At 42.1% G+C, this 25,161-nt stretch overlaps 2 protein-coding genes across 3 annotated transcripts in view; one reads left to right on the top strand and one right to left on the bottom strand.

Moving 5' to 3' along the window:
- Nucleotides 1-24,681, top strand: HEXB (hexosaminidase subunit beta). Its single transcript, XM_080680959.1, has 14 exons — nt 1-362; nt 4,412-4,557; nt 8,113-8,178; nt 11,264-11,310; nt 11,571-11,681; nt 15,662-15,763; nt 17,369-17,498; nt 19,450-19,627; nt 20,176-20,262; nt 21,663-21,735; nt 22,807-22,981; nt 23,806-23,896; nt 24,062-24,166; nt 24,504-24,681. Exons 1-14 carry the CDS (start codon nt 124-126, stop codon nt 24,559-24,561), a joined length of 1,608 nt encoding a protein of 535 aa, XP_080537085.1. The 5' UTR covers nt 1-123; the 3' UTR covers nt 24,562-24,681.
- The window catches only part of GFM2 (GTP dependent ribosome recycling factor mitochondrial 2), a 61,152-nt gene continuing 46,449 nt past the window's right edge, over nt 10,459-25,161 (bottom strand). The window contains exons 21-22 of one of the 2 annotated variants that reach the window (XR_013961238.1): nt 24,980-25,161; nt 10,459-10,907 (exon numbers count right to left, since the gene is read on the bottom strand). Coding sequence is in view for 1 of the 2 variants with exons in the window: in XM_080680957.1 (XP_080537083.1) it covers nt 25,033-25,161 (129 nt within the window). In the remaining variant the exon portion in view is untranslated. Of the gene's footprint in view, nt 10,908-24,513 lie in introns of those variants that run through there. The other variant, XM_080680957.1, reaches the window with a different exon arrangement.

The following is a 25,161-nucleotide window of genomic DNA, read 5'->3' as shown; positions in this document are numbered from 1 at the left end:
GGGGCGCGCGGTCAGCTGAGTCGGTGACGCCCGCGCCGCGCTTCCTCCTCCGGGGCTGGGCCGGGCATAAGGTGCAGCTGGGGCAGAGCCCGGCGGACCCACCGGGAGATCTGCTGATCCGCCATGGAGCTGTGCGGGCTGGGGCTTCCGAGGCTGCCCGGGCTGCTGGCGGCGCTGGCGCTGCTGGCGGCGCAGGTCCCCCGCGCCTTCGCCGCGCGGGGTCCAGCGCTGTGGCCTCTGCCGCTGTCCGTGCAGATGTCCCCGCGCGTGCTGCACCTCTCCCCCGACGACTTCCACATCGCCAACGACCCCTCTTCCAAGGCCAGCACCTCCTGCACCATCCTGCAGGAGGCCTTTCGGCGGTGAGTGCTCCTGCCCCGCGCCGAGCGGCAGGGGGACCCGGGACCCGTGCGGGCCGCCTTGGGGCGCTGTGCCGGGCGAGGGAGGGACACTTGGGCGCCTCTCAGCACCTGCACAGCCGCCCAGCCACGAAGGCGCTCTTGTCCCCATTTCACAGACGAAGAAACGGTCTCCGAGCCGGTGAGACTTGACCTAAGTCTATCAGGCGGCAGAGCCAGCTCGAAACCGGATCGACGCCCAAGCTCTTCCCCACCCACTCCTGCCTTCGCCGGGTCAGCCTAGGTGCCAGGGACCCTGGTTTGCGTGTGGGATACTCAGTGGAGCAGGTTGCTCAGAATCTGTGGCCATGTTCCCCTCGGAGGGAAGAAAGGGGTGGATGGACGGGAGGATGAGAGGAAGGGAAAACGGCAGCTTCGTATCTGAAGGGAGTTGGGGTTCCTCAGAGTTGGTGGTTATTTATAGGCCGTCTCGCCAGCCACCCCCAGTCTGGTAAGAGTTCAGATGGCGGAAAGCCCTTAGGTTGGAGCACACTGCCTAAAACACCCCTTCCCTTCCCAAATCCCTGTTCCAGGATGTTTGATGTTTCCATCTAATGACTTAGGTCAGTGCACCGCAGCATCTGACTTTTTGTTTCCCAGCAGCTGTCACGTGCTCCCAACTTCTGTGTCCTTCTTGAGCAGCTCACAGGCAGGGTGAATTGTGCAAAGGGGAGGCCGCCCACAGCCTAGCTTTGCTAACAACACACAAAGCAGATTGCATTTGGGGAGATAGTTCATGCCACATGCTGTCTCCTCACTGTTGGACGTGTGTAGGTGAGTTAGTGCCCTGAAGGGTTGTAACTAGGTTCTCTTGGTACTGCCCCCCCCCCCAATTTTGTCTCTGTTTCCAGTGGGTATTGTAGCTTAATTGTACCTGCAGGACACCAAAGAGTTGGTGGAAAAACGCAAAACTAGCTTAAGAACACCTGCTGGCCCCAGATGCTGATAGCAGCGAGGGCTCATTCTCTCCTTCAGTTTCATACAACTAAATGGATATTGTTACCTTCATTTTAGACGCACACCCTAATGAGCCTTTACAGGTCAGGGTGGCTGGAGACCAGCTGAAGAAGTAAAAACAAGGTGGTTGGTTGCCTTGGGTATTGAGAAGGGAAAAGTGCCTGAAGGTCATCTAAAGGAAGATCACGGCTGGGCACACATCCCCATATTTGCTTGGGGATTCAGTTTTTAAGATTGGAGTTTCCTTCTGGGCCATACCACTAGTAAAACAAGAGCTTGGGAATATGCTGAAGTGAGGTGAGCATGGCAAGAAAGCATGGGTGACACGTTAAGGATGGTTAGATAACCAGGACTTGAATCAGCTGTGAGATGTGCAAAAACAAGGCTTGGCATTCCGAGGCAGGGCAGGTCATTATCTGGAGTTTGCCTAACTAATTGGTGTCCTGGGTGTGAAGCAGCTGTTAATGATACCCTGCCTTGTTAGGAAGCAGGTTGTAAAACAGCCCTTATGGCTAAGACTTGCAAGCATTCAGGTGAGCGTTCTAGGAACTTAGGAGGGGCAGTGTCTCTTTCAGAGGAAAAGCATGATGGGGTTGGAAAGAGTTAGAGGAGGCAGGCCATCCAAAGCTCCCAGCAGTCGGGGACACACAGCCCAGGCCCCAGATGGTTCAGAATCCCATGGCTCCTGTCTCTGAAAGCCCGACTTCTGGAACAAACTCTGCTTTGGAGCAGTCTGCAGGCAGAGAGCTTGGTGCATGGCTGCTTCCTCCGCTCCTGGAACGAGGTCCGTCACATGCTAGTTGTTTTTTAAAGATTTTTTTTTTTATTGATTTCAGAGAGGAAGGGAGAGAGATAGAGACATCAATGATGAGAGAGAATCATTGATCGGCTGCCTCCTGCACGTCCCACACTGGGGATCCAGCCTGCAACCCCGGCATGTGCCCTGATTGTGAACTGAACCCTGACCAGGAATCGAACCCGTACCTCCTGGTTCATAGGTTGATGCGAAACCACTGAGCAACACCAGCCAGGCCTAGTCATTTTTTTAATGAACAAATAGCTTCACTCTCAGTTCCTAAAAGGCTGGATTAACTCACATACAGGCACAGCTCAGAGATACTGTGGGTTCTGTTCCAGCCACAGAAATAAAGCAAGCCTCACAATAAAATGAGTTGTAATCTTTATGCCTTCAATTTGTAAAAAAAAGAAAAACTTCTGTGAAGCACAAAAATGAGGTACGCCTGTACCTTGGACACCACTGCTTCTGAGACCTCTGAGTTTGCTGCTAGAGTTTTAATTCCAAGGGCCAGTATTTTCCTTATTTGGGACAAGCCAGCACCTAATTTGGTAAAATATATGTAAGATTACCATTTTTAAGTATAGATCAGTGATCTGAGTTTCCTTTTGAATCTGTCCAAGCTTTTCTATGAAAAGGGCCCTCAGCACTTCCTCCATTCCCTGCTCACTGGTTAACTTCCATACACTTGCAAATTCATCGGAACTTTCCTGCCTCTCCTTACTTTTGAAAAACACAAGACGTTCTTACACATAGGTAGCATATACAGCCTTCTGGCTTATCAACACCTATAAAATATTTAGCCCTGGCCAGTGTGCCTCAGTGGGTTGAGTGTTGTCCTGTTCACCAAAAGGTTGCTGGTTCAATCCCTGGTCAGGGCACATGCACGGGTTTCAGGCTCAATCCCCAGTGGGGGCGTGCATGGATGATTCTCTCTCATCATTGCTGTTTCTATCTCCTCCCTTCATCTCTCTGAAATCAACAGAAGCATTTTTTAAAAAGTGAGATGCCCTTAAAAAAAAAAGCCACAACAAATATTTAAACAATTTTGTTGAAGCCTATCTAATCTTTTATTATATTTAAGTGTTTATTTAATATCCTCTTTCTCTGATACTTAATAATAGCATATGGTACATTTTCAAGGCCCTAGTGAGAATTCTACGGTCTGGTGACGTTTCTTGGAGGTTTATGTATTAGCATACTTTTTTAAAAATATATTTTATTGATTTTTTACAGAGAGGAAGGGGGAGGGATAGAGAGTCAGAAACATTGATGAGAGAGAAACATCGATCAGCTCCCTCCTGCACACCCCCCACTGGGGATGTGCCCGCAACCAAGGCACATGTCCTTGACAGGAATCGAACCTGGGACCCCTCAGTCCGCAGGCTGACGCTGTATCCACTGAGCCAAACTGGTCAGGGCCTATATTAGCATACTTTTGTTGGACAATAACAGGACCCTGACTCAGTCTGGCTTAGCAATAAGAAAACCTATTATCTCACACATCAGGAAGTCCAAAGGCAGGGAGGAAGGATTTCAGGCATAGCTAACTGGCCCAACAGGATCATTAGGAAATCAGTATTCTTTCCATCTCTGCTCTGCCATCTTTAGTGTGGGTGCAACTGGTCCAGGTCTCACAGAGAAAGTTTTCTTCTTGTGGCTCACATAGGAGAGGAAACTTCCTGCTACACCTCCTCCCCACCCCATCACTGGTCAGATTCGAGTGTACATTCGAGTTTGGATTACCATCATTGGTTTGATTATTGGCTCTTATTGGGGACTTCATATGAGTTACCTGGGAGTGTAGGGAACTTGGCAAATTCCCATGCCTGGATCCTACTCTCCAAGACCCTGATTCTGAAGGCCTGGACATCAGTATTTTCAAAAAGCTTCCTCGGTGATTTCAATGTGCAGTTTGGGGTGAGGGCCTCTAGTTCAGGGGTGGGGAACATCTGGCCCGCTGGCCATCTAAGGCCCCCGAAGCCATTTGGTCTGGCCCTGCCAAGGTATTGTAGGTGAGTTAATTAAATGTTTGTTCAAATATAGCAGGCTGATTTTTAAGTTGATAATTTTGTATGGCCTGAGAATGGAGTTATAAATATCCAAATGGCCCTTGGCAGAAAAAAGGTTCCCCACTCCTTCTCTACTTGGACTAATAAGGAGTAGCGTGGATTTGAGGGGCCAACGACAGTGTCTGCTACCACATACGTATTTAAAGCTTCAGCGGTTTACAGTTTGTTTGAATTTATTTCTCACACAGATATCATAACTATATCTTTGGAGACCACGTGTTGTATCATCTCCCTGCTAAATTTCACGTTAAAGCGGACATACAGCAACTTCTCGTCTCAGTAGTCCTTGACTCAGAATGTGAAATGTATCCCAGCATCTCTTCAGATGAGTCCTGTGAGTACCTATGTAATGTGAATGCGTATTTAAAGCTGTTACAGATTTAAGTGCCAAAAGCAGTCCTCATGCCATGAACTGTTGTGAGTTCTTGGTTAGTGCATTTATAATTCCTATTTTTAAAATGACCATTAAAGTCTGTTGATAAAAGTGCTGTTAAGTGGAGGAAATTAATTCCGCATAACTCCAGCACTCAGTTTACCACTGTTATTTCAAATATTGTAATAGAGTAATTAGTTTAAAAACATTTTACAAATATATAAACATGCTAGTGATATGAAAGTGGATTAATTTTGTTCATGTAATTTTTGTATTTTGCTTTTTTTATATAACAATACATTATAAACATGTATTTTACTAAATATTTTTCTGTTTAGTGAGACATCATTTTTAATGGCTAAGTAATGTTCTGTCACTGTCTGCATAACTAACTTGGTTAATCCCTTATTTTTGGACATCTAATTTCTTTTAATTTGAAGACAGATCTATGCTTATGTTCATGATCTATATTTATAATCTGACACAAAGATAATGCAGAACTCTGAGAGTGGGGAGCTATTTCATTTGCTCAATAATATAATCAACACGTAGCTACATGATTTTTTTGTTGTTGTTGTAGTTAATCCTCACCCGAGGATATTTTTCCATTGATTTTTAGAGAGAATGGAAGGGAGGGGAATAGAGAGAGAAACATCAATGTGAGAGAGACATATTGATTGATTGTCTCCCACAGGAGCCCCGACCAGGGGGGCATGTACCTCAGTTGTGGACCTAGTCTGGGCTCAAGCCTGCAACTGAGGTACATGCCCTTGACCAGAATTGAACCTGAGACCCTTCAGTCCGCAGGAGGACACTATCCACTGAGCCAAACCGGCTAAGGCTAGCTACGTTATCTTTTGTTGCCTAAAATATTCTCTATGGCTTTTCCCTAATTGTGTAGAAGCAATTGTGCAGGCCTTTCCCATAGGGTGTACTGAATGGGAATAATGTGGAATTATATTAAGGAATCAAAGAGGAGCAATAGAGAACATGGGTGACACAGATTAGTGCAGAGAGAGCAGACTGGTGAGCTGGGTATAAAAATAGAAAGGATACTGTATATGAGAAAAGAGTGACTCCTTTGTCCTTAGACTGCCCTGTCCTCTTGATATAGATGAGATTTCTTAATACATTTCTCTTCAATGCTATAGCTATTCTTGGAAGAGAAACAGGATAATTTGTCAACATTAGCCATGTGATTTCATTTGACAGTCAGCACTCAGACACTGTATCTGAATTAGGTTTTGCAATCTGAATGAAGATAGAAATGGTCATTAAATTATCAAGGAATCTTTGCTGTTAGTAATACAATGACATACATTCCAGAAAATAGAGACTGGAGAGTTACAGCTTATCTTCCATTCGGTTTTGCAAACCCTTTTGATTCTGAAAAGGGATTTTCTTGAGACAAGCTGGTTATGAAATTTCCTCATGGAAGGATAAACTAGTTTTAAGTTTAAAGAAGTTTATGATGATCATGATAAAAGTAACACACACAGATGGAAATAAGTTATCAGCTGTTGTTCCAGAGTGTGAGGAAATGTCAAAGGAAGTGAGTGACAAGTGTTATAGCATTCTCTACTAATAAAAATTGCACACCCTCAGAAACAAAAGTGGACTAGTTTCTACTGTAGAGAAATAATTACATATATCAAGGATGTTTGATACAGTTTACTTGTGTGTTTGTGTGTCAGTAGGAACACACATAAAGCAATCTTGTATTTTCATGTTATATGTACTAAAATGCCTATGAAAAGCCTGATGTTTCTTCTGAGGACAATAGAGGGAGTTGAGTGGGCATCTCAAAGGAGACCTATAACATTTCACAGTTTTTAAAGGAGAATATATTGATGTTATTTATATGTGCGCCCTTTAAAACAAAAGTATGGTGCAAAAGTACAGGAAAGGGCCCTGGCTGGGGTGGCTCAGTTGGTTGAGCATCATCCTGTGCACCAAAAGGTTACTGGTTTGATTCCGGTCAGAGCACATGCCCAGGTTTTAGATTCGGTCCCCAGTCGTGGTGTGTGTGGGAGGCAACTGATCGATGTTTCTCCCTCCCTCTCCCTAAAAATCAATAAAAACATATATATTTTTTAAAGTACAGGAAGGGATAACTGGAAAGTCAAAGATGCCACTTCCATTTCAAATCAGGGAGGTAATCACTGTTAAAACTAAAAATTTGGTTTTGAAATAAATATTGAAAATTCTGTAGCTTATGTGTTCATTTAGAAAATAGTTTCTCCTTCTGCTTTGTAATTGTGGTTTTTGCGTCGAGTTGAATCAAAATCCTTTTTTTTATATCAGCCAGTCCTCAGTTTATTGGAAAATAATTGGCATCAAGTACATGCAACATGATAATGTTTTTAGATGACTGTGCTATTTCTGGGAGATCTCAAAACGATACATAACTTGTGTGTTTTTTTAACACAGTGACCAATGGACTGTGAGCTCTAGGTCAAGACTTGATAGAGCTGGAGAGGAATCAAGATTAGATTGTAGTCAAAGCAGTGGTACTGTTCTTAGCTTGGACTTTAGCTCATCACTTGGTCTTCTGATAGAAAAGGCTACCTTGTCAGAAGACTGTCACCTGAAAGGGTCACATGATTATTGGCCGTTGATAAGCCTCCTTCCATACCTGCAGCCAACTATCTTGTCTTTGTCTGGATGGTGGTGGTGGCGGAAGCGGAGGGTGAGGATGTAGCCCAGCTACAATATTGAATCATTAACCTGCGGCCCTTGAGTTCGTTACTGTGGCAAAGTTTGCATCAGTCACCCTTTAGTTTTCTGTGCTGGCGGAGCTTTACTTTACCTGTGGGGGCTCTACCCCAGACTGAAAAAAACTAAAATGACCATTGGGGCCACCTTTGGCCTCTAGAGTATGATTTCAAGGACTGAAAGAAAGATTTACCGCCCCCCACCCTCCGCCCCAGGCCTAGTAGCAGTCAATTGGAGCCCCCAGATGAGTGTGAGCTTTTTATTATGTGGGACAAAGCTGAATTGAGCTGAAGTTAGTTAGGAAGTGAGTCTTAAGGCAGATTTAGGGTGTTATTTGGGATGGGTTGGTGCAGGGCAAGTGGAGAAGCAAAGAAGAAGAAGGAAAAGAGTAGAGATAACTCCGGTCTCATGGGGAGTGGAAGATTTGAGTGATACCAGAAGCTGCACAAAGGAATTGTGGGTATTGAGGAATGTTGGCACTTTTGACAAAGTCTCAGCTTAACCATAGATCCCGACCTGAACGACTCAGCTGGCTAAAGGGGGTGCTGTGACTCAGAGATGAAGAGTGGAGGAGCCAGGCCGGTGGAGTGTGTGGAGCGGGAACGAGGGAAGAGTTCAGTCTGGGCATGTGGCGTGAAAGGGATCTAGGAGACATCTACATGACAGTGTATAGGAGGCATCTGGAGAAACAGGTCTGGCGCTTGGGAGGAAAGAACGGTTTAGAATACCAGTTACTTGTTTAGGACGTTTATTGTGTGTCTGTGAGGGATTAACAAGCTTGTTTTTTATTTCCCAATACAGATTCTTTAGTAGTGAAAGAACCTGTGGCTTTCCTCAAGGCCAACAGAGTCTGGGGAGTATTACGAGGTAAGATCTACGCGGTTTCATTGTTACTTTCCAGTAAAGAAATATTTCCAGCTGATGCTTTGGGAACGCAAGCACAGCAAAACTTTGCTTCCTTAGACACTTTACAGAATGGCTTGTTGAAAATTTCCAAATGATTTCAATTTGACCTTTTAAAAAAGCTTGAGGATTATTGCATGCAGTGCTGTAATTCATTGATGCTATCAGAGCTGGAATGTTCCAGGGTTATAAGTGGCCCCAACCTGATCTGAGTAGGGGATTTTGTTTCACTGTCACTCCTTGCTGCCTTTCCCCTCCCATTTTATTTATTTTTGGTTGTTTATTAAAAGTTCTCCCATATTTATTACTGAACCAACCTACTTAGTACAGTAGCATACAAAGAGAAAACCATATTCCCAATCAAAATATGTCCATATAGTGGTGATGTTTTCAGCTTGATATGGTAAGATGCTAAAGACTTTGACACAGCATGAATACATGTGCCATCTCACGTGAGAGTCCTTATAGCTCCGCCGGGTTCTTCTGTGCTGGCTGAGTTCTATGTGGGTTCTATGTGGTCACACCGGGTTCTTCTCCAGTGTCTTCTCGTGGCAGTCATACCTGATCTTATTACCAATTTTTATCTGAATGCACTGGGGAATGGGACCATTCTGCTTTTCTCTCTTAGCCAGGAATCACTTGATCCTGAGGGTCTTGTGAGAAAACATGGTCAGGAAGAGTCACTAGCACACACCATGAGCCACACCAGCTGGGCCCTAATAGTAAGTTCTAAAAAGGATAATTTTCTTTAACGTGAGCTAACCAACCAAAGTTATAGTACTTGAAAATAAAGGCAGCTTTGGGTTTGACTCAGATTGAGCATTATCTCAAATACAATAATCAAATATAAATAATCAAATAATCATGTTTTATAGTCATAATAAAAATGGCATGATCATCTTATTTCAAAATAGAACATTAATATATCAATAGATACTTACTATAAACGTAACTGCAATCATTACCGTCTAGATCACATATATATATGGTGGAACTTTGGTTCTCAAACTTAATTTGTTCCGGAAGGCTGTTTGAGGAGCTATTTGTTCGAATACCGAATCATTTTTCCCCATTACAAATAATGTAAATGGAATTAATCCATTCCAGACCCCTAAATGATTCTGTTTTAACCTTTCTTAATTGCCTGTGATCACTGTTTCATGAGCACTTTCACGCCCTTAGCAACATCAGCACTCTTGATGGCCTCTTTATGCTTTAAAATTGTGCTAATCATCGATTTTGCCATGCCATACTCGGTAGCTAAAAGGTTCTGAGTGGGCCGGGGTCACGCACCTATGACATGAGGCTGAACTATATCAAAAGAAATTTTATTTCACGCCTGGGTGTAGACTCAGCCCCGACTGAAGGGGGAGGCAAGGCTTTTGTCAGCTTCTGCTAGCTGCAGGCGGTTTCTGCTGACACACAGAGCTTGACTGGTGGGTCGGGTCCTCCGGTGCCAGATGGAAGTTGGGACTTTATAGTTTTATGGTGCTTTTTGGGCCTTTTTGCTCTTTTTAAGTTTAGGTACCTTCTAAAGTGTTTATATTTTATCATAAAAGCTCTTACTCATAATGCTATAAATTTATTAGGAACTGGCATTTTGTTTTATTAAATCACTAGAGGCCCGGTGCACAAAATTTGTGCATGGGGGGGGGTGTCCTTCAGCCCAGCCTGCATCCTTTCCAATCTGGGACCCCCTTGAGGGATGTCCGACTGCCCGTTTAGGCCCGATCACATCCCTCTCACAATCCAGGACTGCTGGCTTCCAACTGCTTACCTGCCTGCCTGCCTGATTGCCCCTAATCGCTTCTGCCTGCCAGCCTGATCACCCCCTAACCACTCCCCTGCCAGCCTGATTGACGCCTAACCGCTCCCCTGCCAGTCCGATTGCCCCTAACTGCCCTCCCTTGCAGGGCTGGTCCCCCACAACTGCCCTCCCCTGCAGGGCTGGTCCCCCACAACTGGCCTCCCCTGCAGGCCTGGTCCCCCCAACTGCCCTCCCCTGCAGGCCTGCTCGCCCCCAACTGCCATCCCTTTCAGGCCATGGTCCCTCCCAATTGCTCTCCCCTGCTGGCCTGATTGCCCACAACTGCCCTCCCCTGCCGGCCATCTTGTGGCAGCCATCTTGTGTCCACATGGGGGCGGCCATCTTGTGTGTTGGAGTGATGGTCAATTTGCATATTACCTCTATTATATAGGACTATTCTTTTGTGTGTCTATCATTCAGACAAAACAGGCTATGGGAACAATGAAATAAAGCATCTTTATTTATAGCAACAGGAATTTTTTTAAAAATTGAGCTTTGATTTTAGAAAATATGTGGAGGGTAAAGGTATGACACTATATAGGGTGTCCCAAAAATGTGTACACATGTTGAATGATTATAAAGTGCTTATTAATATACAGTTCATTTTCAAAATTTAAAAGAATCTACAGAAAATAATTTTTTTGTCAACGCCTGTTTTCAAACTGATGACCATTCTGGTCCAGGCACTGCTGATAATGCAAAGCAATGGAATCACAAATAATCAAGAATTATTTTGTTTGGTATTTGTGTGCCCTCAATTCATCCACTGTTGCTGTTTTTGTACCATAAATGTTATCTTTTTTGTATCCCATAAAAAAGTCTAGTGGATAAATTTTCTTTGTTCAAAGTTAGTCTGGCTTCGTCCATTATTTCAAATCAGTTAAACCTGAAAAGGAATGAAAATTCAGGGAGTTATCATCTGTTAAAGTGTGTATATTGTGTCCCCCCAAAAATGTATACACACTTTGAATAATTATAAAGACAGAATTTGCATTTCAACTGGATTTTCAAACTTCCAGTAGCATTTTAGGATGAATTTCCTTTGTTTAAAGCTTAGCCTGGCTGAAAAGAAAGAAACATCAATTGAGCTAGCAGCTGTAAAGTGTGTATACATGTTTTTGGGACACCCTGTATTTAATTTTATTTGCACTACCTGGTCATAGTTCTGTGTTTGGATAATACAACTCTTGTTTCAGTTATTTTATAAATTATGCAGTAAATTATAAATTTTACTTTCCCTAGGTTTGGAGACCTTTAGCCAGTTAATATATCAAGATGCTTATGGGACTGTAAGTATGATTATCATATGTTACCAACATTTTTGGATAGACATATTACTACAAGAAAAATGCAAGCTTTTTAGCTATTTATTATCTCTTGAAGATTTCTTCTCCCCAAATATTTATGTTAGCTGGTAAATGTAAATTTTACTTTTTTGGTTCTAAATTAATATATTGTATCCAATACTTGCATACATAGATGTAGTCTTTATTGAGCTCAAGTCAAGAGAAATTTCTGAAAATAAGTCAAAATTTATTTTGTCTTCTAGTTCACCGTCAATGAATCCACCATTAGTGATTCTCCAAGGTTTCCTCATAGAGGAATTTTAATTGATACAGCCAGACACTTTCTGTCAGTTAAGAGTATTCTTAAAACTCTGGTAGGTAATTATTTTATTTTAATCCATTCCGAAGATGTGTCCTTTTATGTTGTTACTTTGTGTTGGTTATGCTATTATATAGGTTGAAGTGGGGGATTCATTTTTTATGTACTAAGTGTAAGCACTGGGCTCTCTTCTCTCTCCCTTGTGAAGTAGAGACTCAGCTGAAGTATAGACTCCCCTAGGGAATCACCCTATTGTTTTCATGGGGGATGAGGGGTGGGAGAAGAGAAACCCACAAGTTTAGCCAGGATTAAGAGGACAGTTTTAATAGTGTCCATTGGCTCTCTTTGTCTACTCCCATTTGTCAAATCCTGGGTCTAGACTTCTGGTTAGGAATATGTGGTCACTGTACCTCTAGTTATTGCCCTTTAATTTTGTGACCTCCACTTACTCTTTTTATCTACACTAATAAAAGAGAAACATGCAAATTAACCATCACTCTGCTACACCCACCAGCCGATCAGAGCGAGTGTGCAAATTAACCCAACAAAGATGGAGGTTAATTTGCATACACAGGCGCAGAGCGAAGACTGAAGACAGTGTACAAGGAAGAGGGGTGGAAAGTGGGTCGGGGCGGCGGCGGCGGGGGGAGGCGGCGGGAGGCAGGAGGTGGCAGTGGGAGGGAAGCCCCCCTTGGCGGGCTTCGCTCCCTTCTCTGCTTCGCTCAGGCTGCAGGAAGCCCTATTCTTGCAGGAATCTTCCTGCAACGGGCCTCTAGTAGTGACATAAAAGTCTGGGAACTGCGTTATACCCAGGGAAATGTTCCAAAGCAATATGGAACCTCGGGTGGTCAGAGCTGGTGCAGGCTGACGATAACTGTTTTCTCCTGTGGACTTTTTATTGGTTCATCCTGTCATCACTGCCACTTGGTAGCAGTGGGGAGGTTTTCCTCCCATGTTTTTTGCACCTTCACTTGATCATTTCCAAACACACCATATTATTATTTTTAAATGTATTTTTATTAATTTCAGAGAGGAAGGGAGAGGGAGAGAGAAACATCGATGGTGAGAGAAAAACATTGATTGGCTGCCTCCTGCACGCCCCCTACTGGGGATTGAACCCAAGATCCTCCAGTCCACAGGCCGATGCTCTGTCCACTAAGCCAAACTGGCTAGGGCCACACACCATATTATCAAAAGTTATTTTTACATTTATATTAATACCCTGATTTTTTTCCTCCAAAAGACATGTTACTTTTATGAAAAAAAAAGTGTAGTATAAAAACTTCACCCAATATAGATATTAATAAAATAGGTAGTAATCCCGTAATTTACCAAAGATCAACATAAGTTTTCATGTCCCATTTATCTGATTTTAGACTTAAAAAATATATTATCAAATAATGTGACTTTTAAAAAAACTTAAATGGTATTATACTTTGCTATCTTTAAAATACAGTTATGGATATCTTTTAATGAAAGAATATATAAGATCTATATCATCTTTTTAAACAGTTGAATGTTCCATTTTATGTGCATTTAACCAGTCTCCTGCTGATGGATACCTAGGTTAATTTATTATTATCACAAAGAGCACTGCAGAGTAAGTATTCCTATATTTGTACACTCATCAGGATTATTTCTAAGAATGTGAATCTCTGAGTTTAAAGACTATACATTTTATTTTATTTAATTTTATTTTTAATATATTTCATTGATATTTTACAGAGAGGAAGGGAGAGGGATAGAGAGCTAGAAACATCGATGAGAGAGAAACATCGATCAGCTGCCTCCTGCACACCCCCCACTGGGGATGTGCCCGCAACCAAGGTACATGCCCTTGACCGGAATCGAACCCGGGACCCTTCAGTCCGCAGGCCGACACTCTATCCACTGAGCCAAACCGGTTTCGGCTAAAGACTATACATTTTAAATTTGGTACGGACTGTCAGACTGTCTTCTAGAGAGGTTGTGCCATTGTATGCTTGGCCAACACTGGTGCACACCTTCGCCACATTCTTTGCTAATCTGGTGATGAATATGTTGAGGATAATGGCAGGATTTGCATTGTCAGAGAAGGGAGTTAATTGTGTTTTCTTGTTTGTTTTGTTTTTTTAATATATTTTATTGATTTTTACAGAGAGGAAAGGAGAGGGATAGAGAGTTAGAAACATTGATGAGAGAAATATCGATCAGCTGCCTCCTGCACACCCCCCACTGGGGATGTGCCCACAACCAAGGTACATGCCCTTGACTGGAATCGAACCTGGGACCCTTGAGGCCGCAGGCCAACGCTTTATCCACTGAGCCAAACCGGTCAGGGCTCCTTGTGGTTTTTAAGCAAGGCCAGGAGATGGAACTCCCTTCACTGCCGTGTTCCTGTATACAATTCCCTTGTATGTAAGCTATTTCCCAAATGCACCAGCAAATCCCTTCGGCCTTGATGAAGGAGAAGGCAGGCTTTAAATTTGATTATCTGGTGGGGCAAATATCCCCCTTTATTACTTTTTACCTTTTTAAAATAATCTTATACTTTATATAAACACTAGAGGCCCAGCGCACGAAATCGTGCACAGTTAGGGTCCCTCGGCCTAGCTGCAATCAGGGTCATGCGCGCCACCCTGCGACGCTCCCTCTGCCTCTGCCACCCCCGCCCTGTGAAGCTCCAGGCTTGCCACCGCCGCCCCGCGATGCTCCAGGCTCACTGCCCCCATCCCGCGACGCTCCATGCTCGCCACCTGCTGATGCTAGCCAGTCCCCAGTCTAAACCTCATGGCGACTGGTCCAGCGGTCGTTTGGTCGTGACACTTATGGTCTCTGGCCTTTTATTATATCCTATCTAATAAAAGAGTAATATGCAAATTGACTGTCACTCCAACACACAAGATGGCTGCCACAAGATGGCCAGCAGGGGAGGGCAGTTGGCAGGGACCAGGCCTGCAAGGGAGGGCAGTTGTGGGCAATCAGGCCAGCAGGGGAGGGCAGTTGGCAGGGACCAGACCTGCAAGGGAGGGCAGTTGGGAGCAATCAAGCCTGCAGGGGAGGGAACTTAGGGGTGACCAGGCTGGCAGAGGAGGGAAGTTGGGGGTGACCGGGCCTGCAGGGGATAGCAGTTGGGGGGCACCAGGCCTGCAGGGAAGGGCAGTTGGGGGTGACCAGGCCTGAAGGGGAGGTCAGTTAAGGGTAACCAGGCCGGCAGGGGAGGGCAGTTAGGGGCAATCAGGCTGGCAGGGGAGCAGTTAGGCATCAATCAGGCTGGCAGGGGAGTGGTTAGGGGGTGATCAGGCTGGCAGGCAGAAGCAGTTAGGGGCAATCAGGAAGGCAGGCAGGCGAGCAGTTGGGAGCCAGGAGTCCTGGATTGTGAGAGGGATGTCCGACTGCCCTACCAGGATCGGGCCTAAATGGGCAGTCGGACATCCCTCGAGGGGTCCCAGATTGGAGAGGGTGCAGGCTGGGCTGAGGGACACACCCCCCGTGCACGAATTTTGTGCACCAGGCCTCTAGTAGGATTATATTGTTAATTCCTCCAGAGTAAACATGTCAATTTCCCCAAAAACTTCTGAGATTTTGATTAGAATTGTATTGCATTTGTACCATATTTCTTTTATATCTAAGGAATGGGTTGGCACTCAAATCTTAGAACAGTGGGAATTACAAGCTCTGGAACTTGAATGAATGCCTCCTTTTTCTTCTGCTCCATTCTCAAACATAGTAGTAGGAGCAGCCAAGAACTATTTTCCATTCTTGGCTGGTCCCTAAATACTTACTGGGAATTTATAAGCTTGCTCCCTTCTCATAGAGCAAAGTTACAGCTCACTATTTAGAATGAATAGATTCCATATAGGCTTTTCTTTTTGAAATATGGCATGCCATATAAAGTATATAAGACATAGGATTCATACTGCTCCCACATTCTTTCTCCACTGAAAATTTTAAAAGAAAGCAGACACATTGGAAACAATCCTGAGTGGAGATATGTAAATTGGATTGTGTGTTATATCTGTGATATATAATTTTTTAACATTTTTTTTTTTGCAGGATGCCATGGCTTTTAATAAGTTTAATGTTCTCCACTGGCACATAGTCGATGACCAGTCTTTCCCTTATCAAAGCACCACTTTTCCAGAGTTAAGCAACAAAGTGAGTAATTTATGTTGTAGTCTGTTTACAAAAAGTTTTGGTAGCTTCATTAGAAATTTGTAGCTTTAATGTTTCTTATGGATAGAATTAAAGTGTAAAAGTTAGATATCTGTGGCTTTAAATGTTTTCTAATAGGCTGTGTGACTTAGCATTTTTATTTATTTTTAAAATATGTTTATTGAGTTCAGAGAGGAAGGGAGAGGGAGAGATAGAAACATCAATGATGAGAATCATTGATCAGCTGCCTCCTGAACGCCCCCTACTAGGGACCAAGCCCGCAACCCAGGCATGTGCCCTGACCAGGAATAAATCATGACTCCCTGGTTCATAGGTTAACGCTTAACCCTGAGCCACTCCAGTTGGGCTTTTTTCCCTTAGAATTTGTTATTTTTTGATAAAGTAATTAAGTAATTTGTCCAAATAGTTTCCCATAGTCTGAATTTTGCTAATTGCATTCCCATAGTGTCAATTAACATATTCTTCTGTATTTACTATAAAGTCGTGGACTGGATATTAGATCTAATCTTGATTAGATACAAATTTGATTTGGGGGATGGGGCAAGGCTAATTTTAGGAGTTGAGCATTTATATTTATATGTTACATATACATTTATATATTACTAGTGGCCTGGTGTAGAAATTTATATATTACTAGAGGCCCAGTGCAGTGGGTCCCTCGGCCTGGCCTGCGGGATCGGGCCGAAACCGGCTCTCCAACATCCCCCGAGGGATCCCAGATTGCAAGAGGGCGCAGGCCAGGCTGAGGGACCCTACCGGTGCATGATTGGGGCTGGGGAGAGACCGCAGGAGGGCTCCAGGGTGTGTCTGGCCCGTCTCGCTCAGTTCTGATTGGCCAGACCCCAGCAGCAAGCTAACCTACTGGTCGGAGCGTCTGCCCCCTGGTGGTCAGTACATGTCATAGCAAGCAGTTGAGTGGCCTTACTATATTATTAGCATATTACGCATTGATTGGTTGAACAGATGACCAGACGACTGGACACTTAGCATATTAGGCTTTATTATATATGAGGATATTTATACTTTGAGAAATATGCTACAGTAATACCTTTAATGGACCTTTATCTTTAATTACAACCAGTATTGAGTTCTAATTTTCCAAGTGACCTATAAAGAAACTGAGGGTAACCTTAAAGAAATAGCTGGTCACTTATCAGAGTGTTTCTGGGGGAATTTTTAAAGCTGATAGTAATTAAAGTGACTTTAAAAGACAGTAGTTATGCTTTGTAGTAACCTGTAAATTTTTATTCTAAGTTGCCAAGGGCAATGTATTTCATTTTCAGAGGTTTCACTTTGGAGTCAAACATTTTATTTCTGTCTTGTATGGTTACAAGTTGACACAGAATGAGGGGTTGTTTTAGATAGATCTATCAGTAAATGTGGAATTAATGTAAAGTGTGCTGAGAGCTTATGGAGATATGGTAAGTAATTTAAATGAGTCATGCAACATCACATGGAACTGTTTAATACATTGTGATACCGAAAAAATTCAGCTATGAGATATCAAATTGTAATTAGGACTGTTAATAGTTTTTAGGACCAAATGCATTTCATACATTTAAATTTTAATCAACGTGGCTTTTACAGGGAAGCTATTCTATGTCTCATGTTTATACACCAAATGAAGTCCGTTCGGTGATTGAATATGCCCGATTACGGGGGATTCGAGTCATACCAGAATTTGATAGCCCCGGACATACACAGTCTTGGGGAAAAGGTAAGTGTTTTATGAGTTGCAAAAAGTGAACATTTGAGGTCCTGCATCTCTTATTTTATGACTTGGTGTTGGCTCATTTTGTTCTTCGTTGTGATTTACACAAAAGGCGCACTATTGAAAGATATAATTCAGTAACTATAACGTGTCTGTTGTGAGCAAGTTGCTGTGTCTAGGCACTGCCTAAAGCAGCCGTGGGCAAACTACAGCCCGCGGGCCGGATCCGGCCCGTTCGGCTGTTCTATCCGGCCCGCGGAGCCGAAAGAGCGGAGGGTTCTCTTGCTCTCCCCTCCCGCTCCTTTACTTTGAATTTATATTAGTTCACACAAACACTCCATCCATGCTTTTGTTCCGGCCCTCCGGTCCAGTTTAAGAACCCATTGTGGCCCTCGAGTCAAAAAGTTTGCCCACCCCTGGCCTAAAGTATAAAAACAGGATAAAGGAAAACATACAAATGAGTATGACAAGTAGAACATAGTAAGTGAATTCAAGAAATGGTTTATTGCCCTAGTCGGTTTGACTCAATGGATAGAGTGTCGGCCTGCAGACTGGAGGGTCCTGGGTTCGATTCCCGTCAAGGGCACATGCCTGGATTGCGGGCTCGATCCCCAGTAGGGGGCGTGCAGGAGGCAGCCAATCAGTGATTCTCTCTCTCCCTTCCTCTCTGAAATCAATAAAAGTTAAAAAAAAAAAGCAACGGTTTTATGGATGAGCTAACACTTATAATGCTTTTGAGAGATTAAAGAATATATTTGTTTTTCTCGTGGAGGGAATAACACGAGAAAAGGCATTTAGTTGGAGTATACTGAAACAGAGTAGAAGGAATTTTATTACAGGGTGGTTAAGAACTGGCTCTGGAGCCAGACTGTCTGGGCTTGGACAAATTATAGAACATCTCATCCTCAGTTTCCCCATCTCTAGAATGGGAATGTTAGCAGTAGTTACCATGTAACTTTTTGAGGATTAAATAATGAATGTAAAGCACACAGTACAGCACCTAACATAATTGTTCAATAAATATTATTAGGGTAGACATGGAGAATAGTGGGAAATAAATCTGGAAAAGTGCAATGTAGAGGTCTTGCCTGAGGAATGTGGTCTTCATCAAGATACCTAGAAACGAGTGAAAGTTACAAAGCAGAAGAGTGACACGAGGGAGCTACACTTCAGGAAAACCAAAGTGAAAGTGACAGATTGGAAGGGGAAAGAGACTGAAGTCCTAATGGAAAATAATGTACAGAACTCAGAGACATTTTGGAAATATAACCCATAGCCCTGACCAGTTTGGCTCAGTGGATAGAGCGTCGGCCTGCGGACTGAAGGGTCCCGGGTTCGATTCCGGTCAGGGGCATGTACCTTGGTTGCGGGCACATCCCCAGTAGTAGGTGTGCCAGGAGGCAGCTGATCGATGTTTCTCTCTCATCGATGTTTCTAACTCTCTATCCCTCTCCCTTCCTCTCTGTAAAAAAATCAATAAAATATATTTAAAAAAAAAAAAGAAAAAAAAAAAAGAAATATAACCCATAGGATTTGGCAACTTTCTGACTTTAGGAGGAAGGGGAAGAATTATAGACTGGGAGGATAGTGGTGCCCTTATCAGAATACAAAAATCAAGAGAAGCTACTGAAAGAGCTTAGGGAACAGAAAATTTAGTTTTTTGGGGTTGTATTTGAAGTGCAGATAGGATGTTTAATTGTGTTGTGCAAGGAATCTGAAATATGGATTGAAGCTCAAGAAAGAGTTGGGGCAAGCTGAAGATTTGGGAATCATTAATAGTCAAGATAATATTTGAAGTGGATAAAATCTCAGAGGCTGATGGAAAGGGAGACAAAGAGGTACTGGGATGGGATTCAGGAAACAATTCTCCAACAAAATGGTCTTATAGTCATGTGCTAAGCCATATCTTTGTAATCAAATTACTTTTTAAGAAAAGAATCTTCTTGTTTTTCTCCAGGTCAGGAAAATCTCCTGACTCCATGTTACCGCGCCTTTCAACCTGAAACTTCTGGACCTATAAACCCTATTTTGAATACAACTTACAGTTTCCTGTATAAACTCTTCAAAGAAATCAGTTGGGTGTTTCCAGATCAGTTCATTCATTTGGGAGGAGATGAAGTGGAGTATGATTGTTGGTATGACAGTTCTTTAAACCCTCATTTTCTTTAACCATTGCATTGGAAGAGATTTAAAGGTCTCCACAAGGAAAGGGAAGATTTGGGACATCATCTCTGCTTGCACGGTTTTCATTTGGCAACACAACTCCCGAGATGGTGAATTCGGGGTGGTATGAGAAAGTAAAAGCTTTTAGGAAGGAGAATCAAAATGCAGAAGAGAATGGAGATTTAAAAACAAAAAAGACTGTAGTGAATGAAAACAGCTTTAGTGAAAGAGGGCAATGAGTAAGTGGGGGGTGGGGGTTCAAATAAAAAATCCTCTTTGCCAATAGCCATAAATGGAGGAGAGAGGCAGGAGGGAGGGAAAGCCATTTTTACAAGAAATCAGCTTCTAGAAAATATTTGTTGTGGAAAACAAAGATAACTCATAACTAAGTTTTTACTCTACAACTTTAATAGTTTAAATTGGTACAAATGATGGTAAGATGTACGCTGCTTTAAATAGATTGGGCATATCAAACTAATGAAATTTTAATCGGGTTTTTGTGTGTGTTTTTTTTTTTAAGGGAGACCAATCCAGATATCCAGACTTTCATGAAGCAGAAAGGCTTCGGCACTGATTTTAAAAAACTAGAATCTTTCTATATTCAAAAGTAAGTTACTTGAAAGCCTACTTAATTTCATCAGTGCCTTTTGTAAAAGTTTTAGCTATTAGTAGTACTGTTTTATTTCTTTATTTTCTCTCCACTCCTTGCTAAAGTGTAGATGTTGTATACTTCGCATGAAAAATCATAAAGGAAGCATTATCCACTGCTTTCTTCAAATCAGTTAACATGGTAACTCTAAGCCTTTCGCAGTAACTATAGGACAGCAGTCATATGTTCTAAGAACTCAGCTGAAAACCCTTGGCTACTTTCTTTATGAAGTTCTCACCACCATCCAGCCCCTGTAATTCAGTTCCAGGAGCATTTTTTTACTTTATACCTGTCCAGTGTAGTAGCCATGGCCACATGTGGCTATTTGCATTTAAGTTAAAGAAAATTAAAAATTCAGTTCCTTAGTCAACATTAGCCACATTTCAAGTGTCCGATAGCTGGCTGGGGTTTGGTACACCTATAAGAACACTTCCACCACTGCAGAAAGGTCTACTGGGCAGTGCTGTTCTACACGAGGGACCAGCACACTTTTTTCTGTAAAGGCCAGAAAGTAAATATTTTAGGCTTTGTGGGCCACATCTGGTTGCACATTTTTATTTTATTTTTTTAATACTTTACAAATGTAAAATCCATTCTTGGCTCATGAGCCACACAAAAACAGGCTGTAGTTTGCCTGCACTGGGCAAGCCTGGATTCTAGTCTTTTCCTATTTCGCTTTTTGTATGATACATTCTAACATTCATTCATTCATTCATTTTATCCTGCAGAGTACATGGCATTGTCTAAATATCAGGAAATACTTATGGGCTGATTGTCAGCAACTGTTAAGTGTTATTTAGGTGACATTATAGACTAGATCAGTGGTCGGCAAACCGTGGCTCACGAGCCACATGTGGCTATTTGGCCCCTTGAGTGTGGCTCTTCCATAAAATACCACAGCCTGGGCGAGTCTATTTTGAAGAAGTGGCGTTAGAAGAAGTTTAAGTTTAAAAAATTTAGCTCTCAAAAGAAATTTCAATCGTTGTACTGTCGATATTTGGCTCTGTTGACTAATGAGTTTGCCGGCCACTGGATTAGATCATAGTTTCTATGATACTCATGAAATTACTAGAGATTGTTGTTTGTATATTTCCCTGTTAGCTGCCCTGTCTTCCTGTTTTGGGCACATGCTTATTAATCAGCAAATGATTGTTAAACCCCTCTGCTGTGTCAGCTTCTGAGCCATGTTCTAGGAAGGAGTGGCCACATGGCTTACCACCAAATTTAGCGGGTTCTGCTATAAAGCTATGCTATATTGAAATGTATCTCTCAATGTTGCCGTCCTTGGTAGAAAATATGCATGCTTTAAACATATTAAGTTTGTGATCTAAAATAACTTTTTTCCCCCCCAATGGTAGGCTTTTGAATATTATTTCAACTGTAAAGAAGGGATCCATAGTCTGGCAAGAGGTTTTTGATAATAACGCAAAGGTGAGAAGTATGAAAACTACATTTGATTCTGATACTATTGACAGGCTTCATGTTCTAATACCTCCATTCCCCAACACTATGGGGAAATCAGCTTCCTGTTCCATTTAAACATTTATTAGACAGTAGCTGTGCACTGAGGCCAGTATTAATGGTGTTTGTTTCTTAATTTTATTTTATTTTTTACTTTAGCATTCCATTGACAATTTACTTTCTTTTTTTTTTTAATATATATTTTTTTTATTGATTTTTTAGAGAGGAAGGGAGAGGGAGAGACTCTGAGTTAGAAACATTGATGAGAGAGAAACATCAATCAGCTGCCCCCTGCACACCCCCCACTGGGGATGTGCCCGCAACCAAGGTACATGCCCTTGACCGGAATCGAACCTGGGACCCTTGAGTCCGCAGGCCAACGCTCTATCCACTGAGCCAAACCGGTTATGGCTGGTGTTTGTTTCTTTTCTTCCATTTACTTCACTCTTTCCTGCCTCCTCCTCATATTTCCCCTCCTCCCCTGCCATCTCATTAATCACAAATGGGAGTACTTTGAAGTAAGCTCCTTTTTTTCAGGAAAGGGCAGAACAAACAGGTAAGAACAAATGAGTCTTTACTGCTATGAAGGTAGTTTTAGGTAAAACTGCCAATGTACACTTTTATTTTACATGGCATCTAATTCTTAGAATTCTTTATTTTCCTTTGGGGCAACTGAGAATTTGCAACTCCAGCAATTAGTATGAGTTTTCCAGAAGGGTTGTTGGCATCCTCACAATTTGAAAGTAAGTAAAACAATAGTGTGGTAGGATGGGACTAAAGCCTTGGTTCATTACACCTGTATGGTGTCATAAATAGGCAAAAGTTAAGTATCCAACCTGACGGTTAATGCAACTTCTAAATTTAAGTCTCTCTAAGAAATAGCATTTGGCACTAACTAAAGAGGAAGGGTAAAGATGACAATGTTTAAGTTTTTTCAAGGATCTTAAAGTTAGTTTTCTAGTTACAAGTCTTGGACTTTAAATATCACCTACTGTATTTGCTAGACCTAATAATATATATTGCAATTTTTAACTTTAATAGCTTCAGGAAGGCACTGTAGTTCAAGTATGGAAAGAGGAAAGGTATACTAGTGAACTGAGTGCAATCACAGCAGCTGGCTTCCCTGTGATCATCTCTGCTCCGTGGTACTTGGACAGGATCAGTTATGGACAAGACTGGAGAATATACTATGCAGTGGAACCTCTTAATTTTAGTGGTAAGTGAAGCAACATCATTACCCCGATTTTCTTCACTCCCCTCCCTCCAGGAAATCCTTACCTAGGTATTACCTACTAACTCTCCTCCCCTTTATGTTTGATTCTTGGTTTTGTGTTTACTTAAAAAGGAAGGCCTCAGTATTATTTGAAATGTGAAATAAACCAAATCCTTACCTAAATAAAAGAACTTCAAAAGTGGATTCCCTTAGATTTTATCTCAATTTTCATGGATGGGTCTTGTTACTCTCCACCTACATTTTTTTAATCCTCACCTGAGGATATGTTATTACTATTACTGTTTATTTTAGAGAGAGGAAGGAAGAGAAAGAAACAGCAATCAGTTGCCTCCCGTACACACCTTGACTGGGGATCAAATCCACAATCTAGGTATGTGCCCTGATTGGGATTAGGTAGTTGGTCTCTTTTTTACTACCAAGAGACAGATATCAAAGACAGGAGTGGTGGTCACTAGTATTCCAATTTGTGTTCCCTGGTACACTATTCACAGGCAACCAGGGGAAAAATGTTTCTGGTGACCAAATCAGTTTGCAGAAAACCAATATAAAATGGTATCTTTAATACTGGCCCACCACATAGTTGACACATGCTAAAAAGCACTGTGTGAACCACAGGGTCAGGGGCAGGAATAAAGTTTGCCACCCTTTCTTGTGCCACTACCATGAACATCTCCCAAGATTCTGCTGACTACAGGAGAAAACTGTAGCCCCGGGATAAAGATTCAGGCAATACTGACTTATCTTTCTGTTTGTCAGCCTTAAGCTGCAACTACTTAACTTATATCAATCCAATGATTTTAATGTAGGTACTCAGGAACAGAAACAACTTGTCCTTGGTGGAGAAGCTTGTCTGTGGGGAGAATATGTGGATGCAACTAACCTCTCTCCGAGATTATGGTATGGAATTTAAGTGGTAACATTTGAATTAAGGTGCCTTAGTTTTCCTTCTCCATCCAAGTTGGAAAGCATTAGGAATGCCCCCACACATATGACTTAGATACTCACTTCTTTAAGAAAGCACGAATTTAAAATGCTTTGGGAGACATATGGTTTAAATTTTAGGCCTCGGGCAAGTGCTATCGGTGAGAGACTCTGGAGTCGGAAAGAGGTCAGAAGTTTAGATGATGCCTACAAAAGACTAACAGCTCACCGATGCAGAATGGTCCGGTAAGTCTATTTTTCAAGGTAGGATATTATTAAGTCCAGGGTGACTTTTAACCTTATACTGTTAGTTTGCTTCTTGGGTATTTTTGCTATAAATAGAAATGTGTATCATCTAAGAAGTAGTGACTTAATTAGGAAAAATTTGGAATAATACCTATAAGAAGATATATTTGGACTTACATCTGTTTTATAGCTATGTTAAATTTGGACCTCCATCTTGAATCACTTTATCTTTTAATGAATGCTGTGGTTGGTGATTCTGATTTAAGCTACTAAGTTTTTAAGATGGAAATGAGTTATATCTAAAACATCTTTTATTTATACTCTATCTGTCCTACAGACGCGGAATAGCTGCAGAACCTCTTTTTATTGGATATTGTGACAATGTGTTGAGATGATTTGAAACTAGGACGGGAAAAGGCCCAGAGCAGTCCACTACAATCAACTCGGTTTTGAAATTATGTAAAATTAAGATTTGGTACATTGTGTATAAATAAAATATCTTTGTATTGATTGAACTTCTATCTTACACATTACATATACAAGACTGGCATCTTTGTGAGAGAAGCTTAAAAAAAAATCAAAATGTAATTTACTCAAAGGGCTGTGTCTTTACTGACAGTAATAACCTTGTGTACACCCGTATAGTTCAGGTACATTAACTCTCAACATCAAAGCACATTTCTCATGACATAAAGTAGAATGGCAGTTACAATGCCACTGTCAGTTTTAAGTGACATTTTTCAGCCACTTAAAGAATGTACTGAAACAGTAATTTATTTATCCAATAAATAAAACAATAAAAATTGTTCTTACTAAAAACGAATAGGTAGGTGCTCCTGAATTTCTCCCCAAGAACCTTGAAGCACTTAGGTCAAGCCACTTCTTCGGTTGAGCAGCGTACTTTGGTCTTGAGGATTCATGGCTTGGTAATTAGAGAGTTCTAAGGTAAACGTCGCTGAGCCTGATGTTAGCGTTCGAAGCACAGTTGAATAACC

The sequence above is a fragment of the Plecotus auritus genome (assembly GCF_963455305.1).
Source record: "Plecotus auritus genome assembly, chromosome: 7".
NCBI lineage: Eukaryota > Metazoa > Chordata > Mammalia > Chiroptera > Vespertilionidae > Plecotus > Plecotus auritus.
This window is presented reverse-complemented; position numbering and strand designations above follow the sequence as displayed.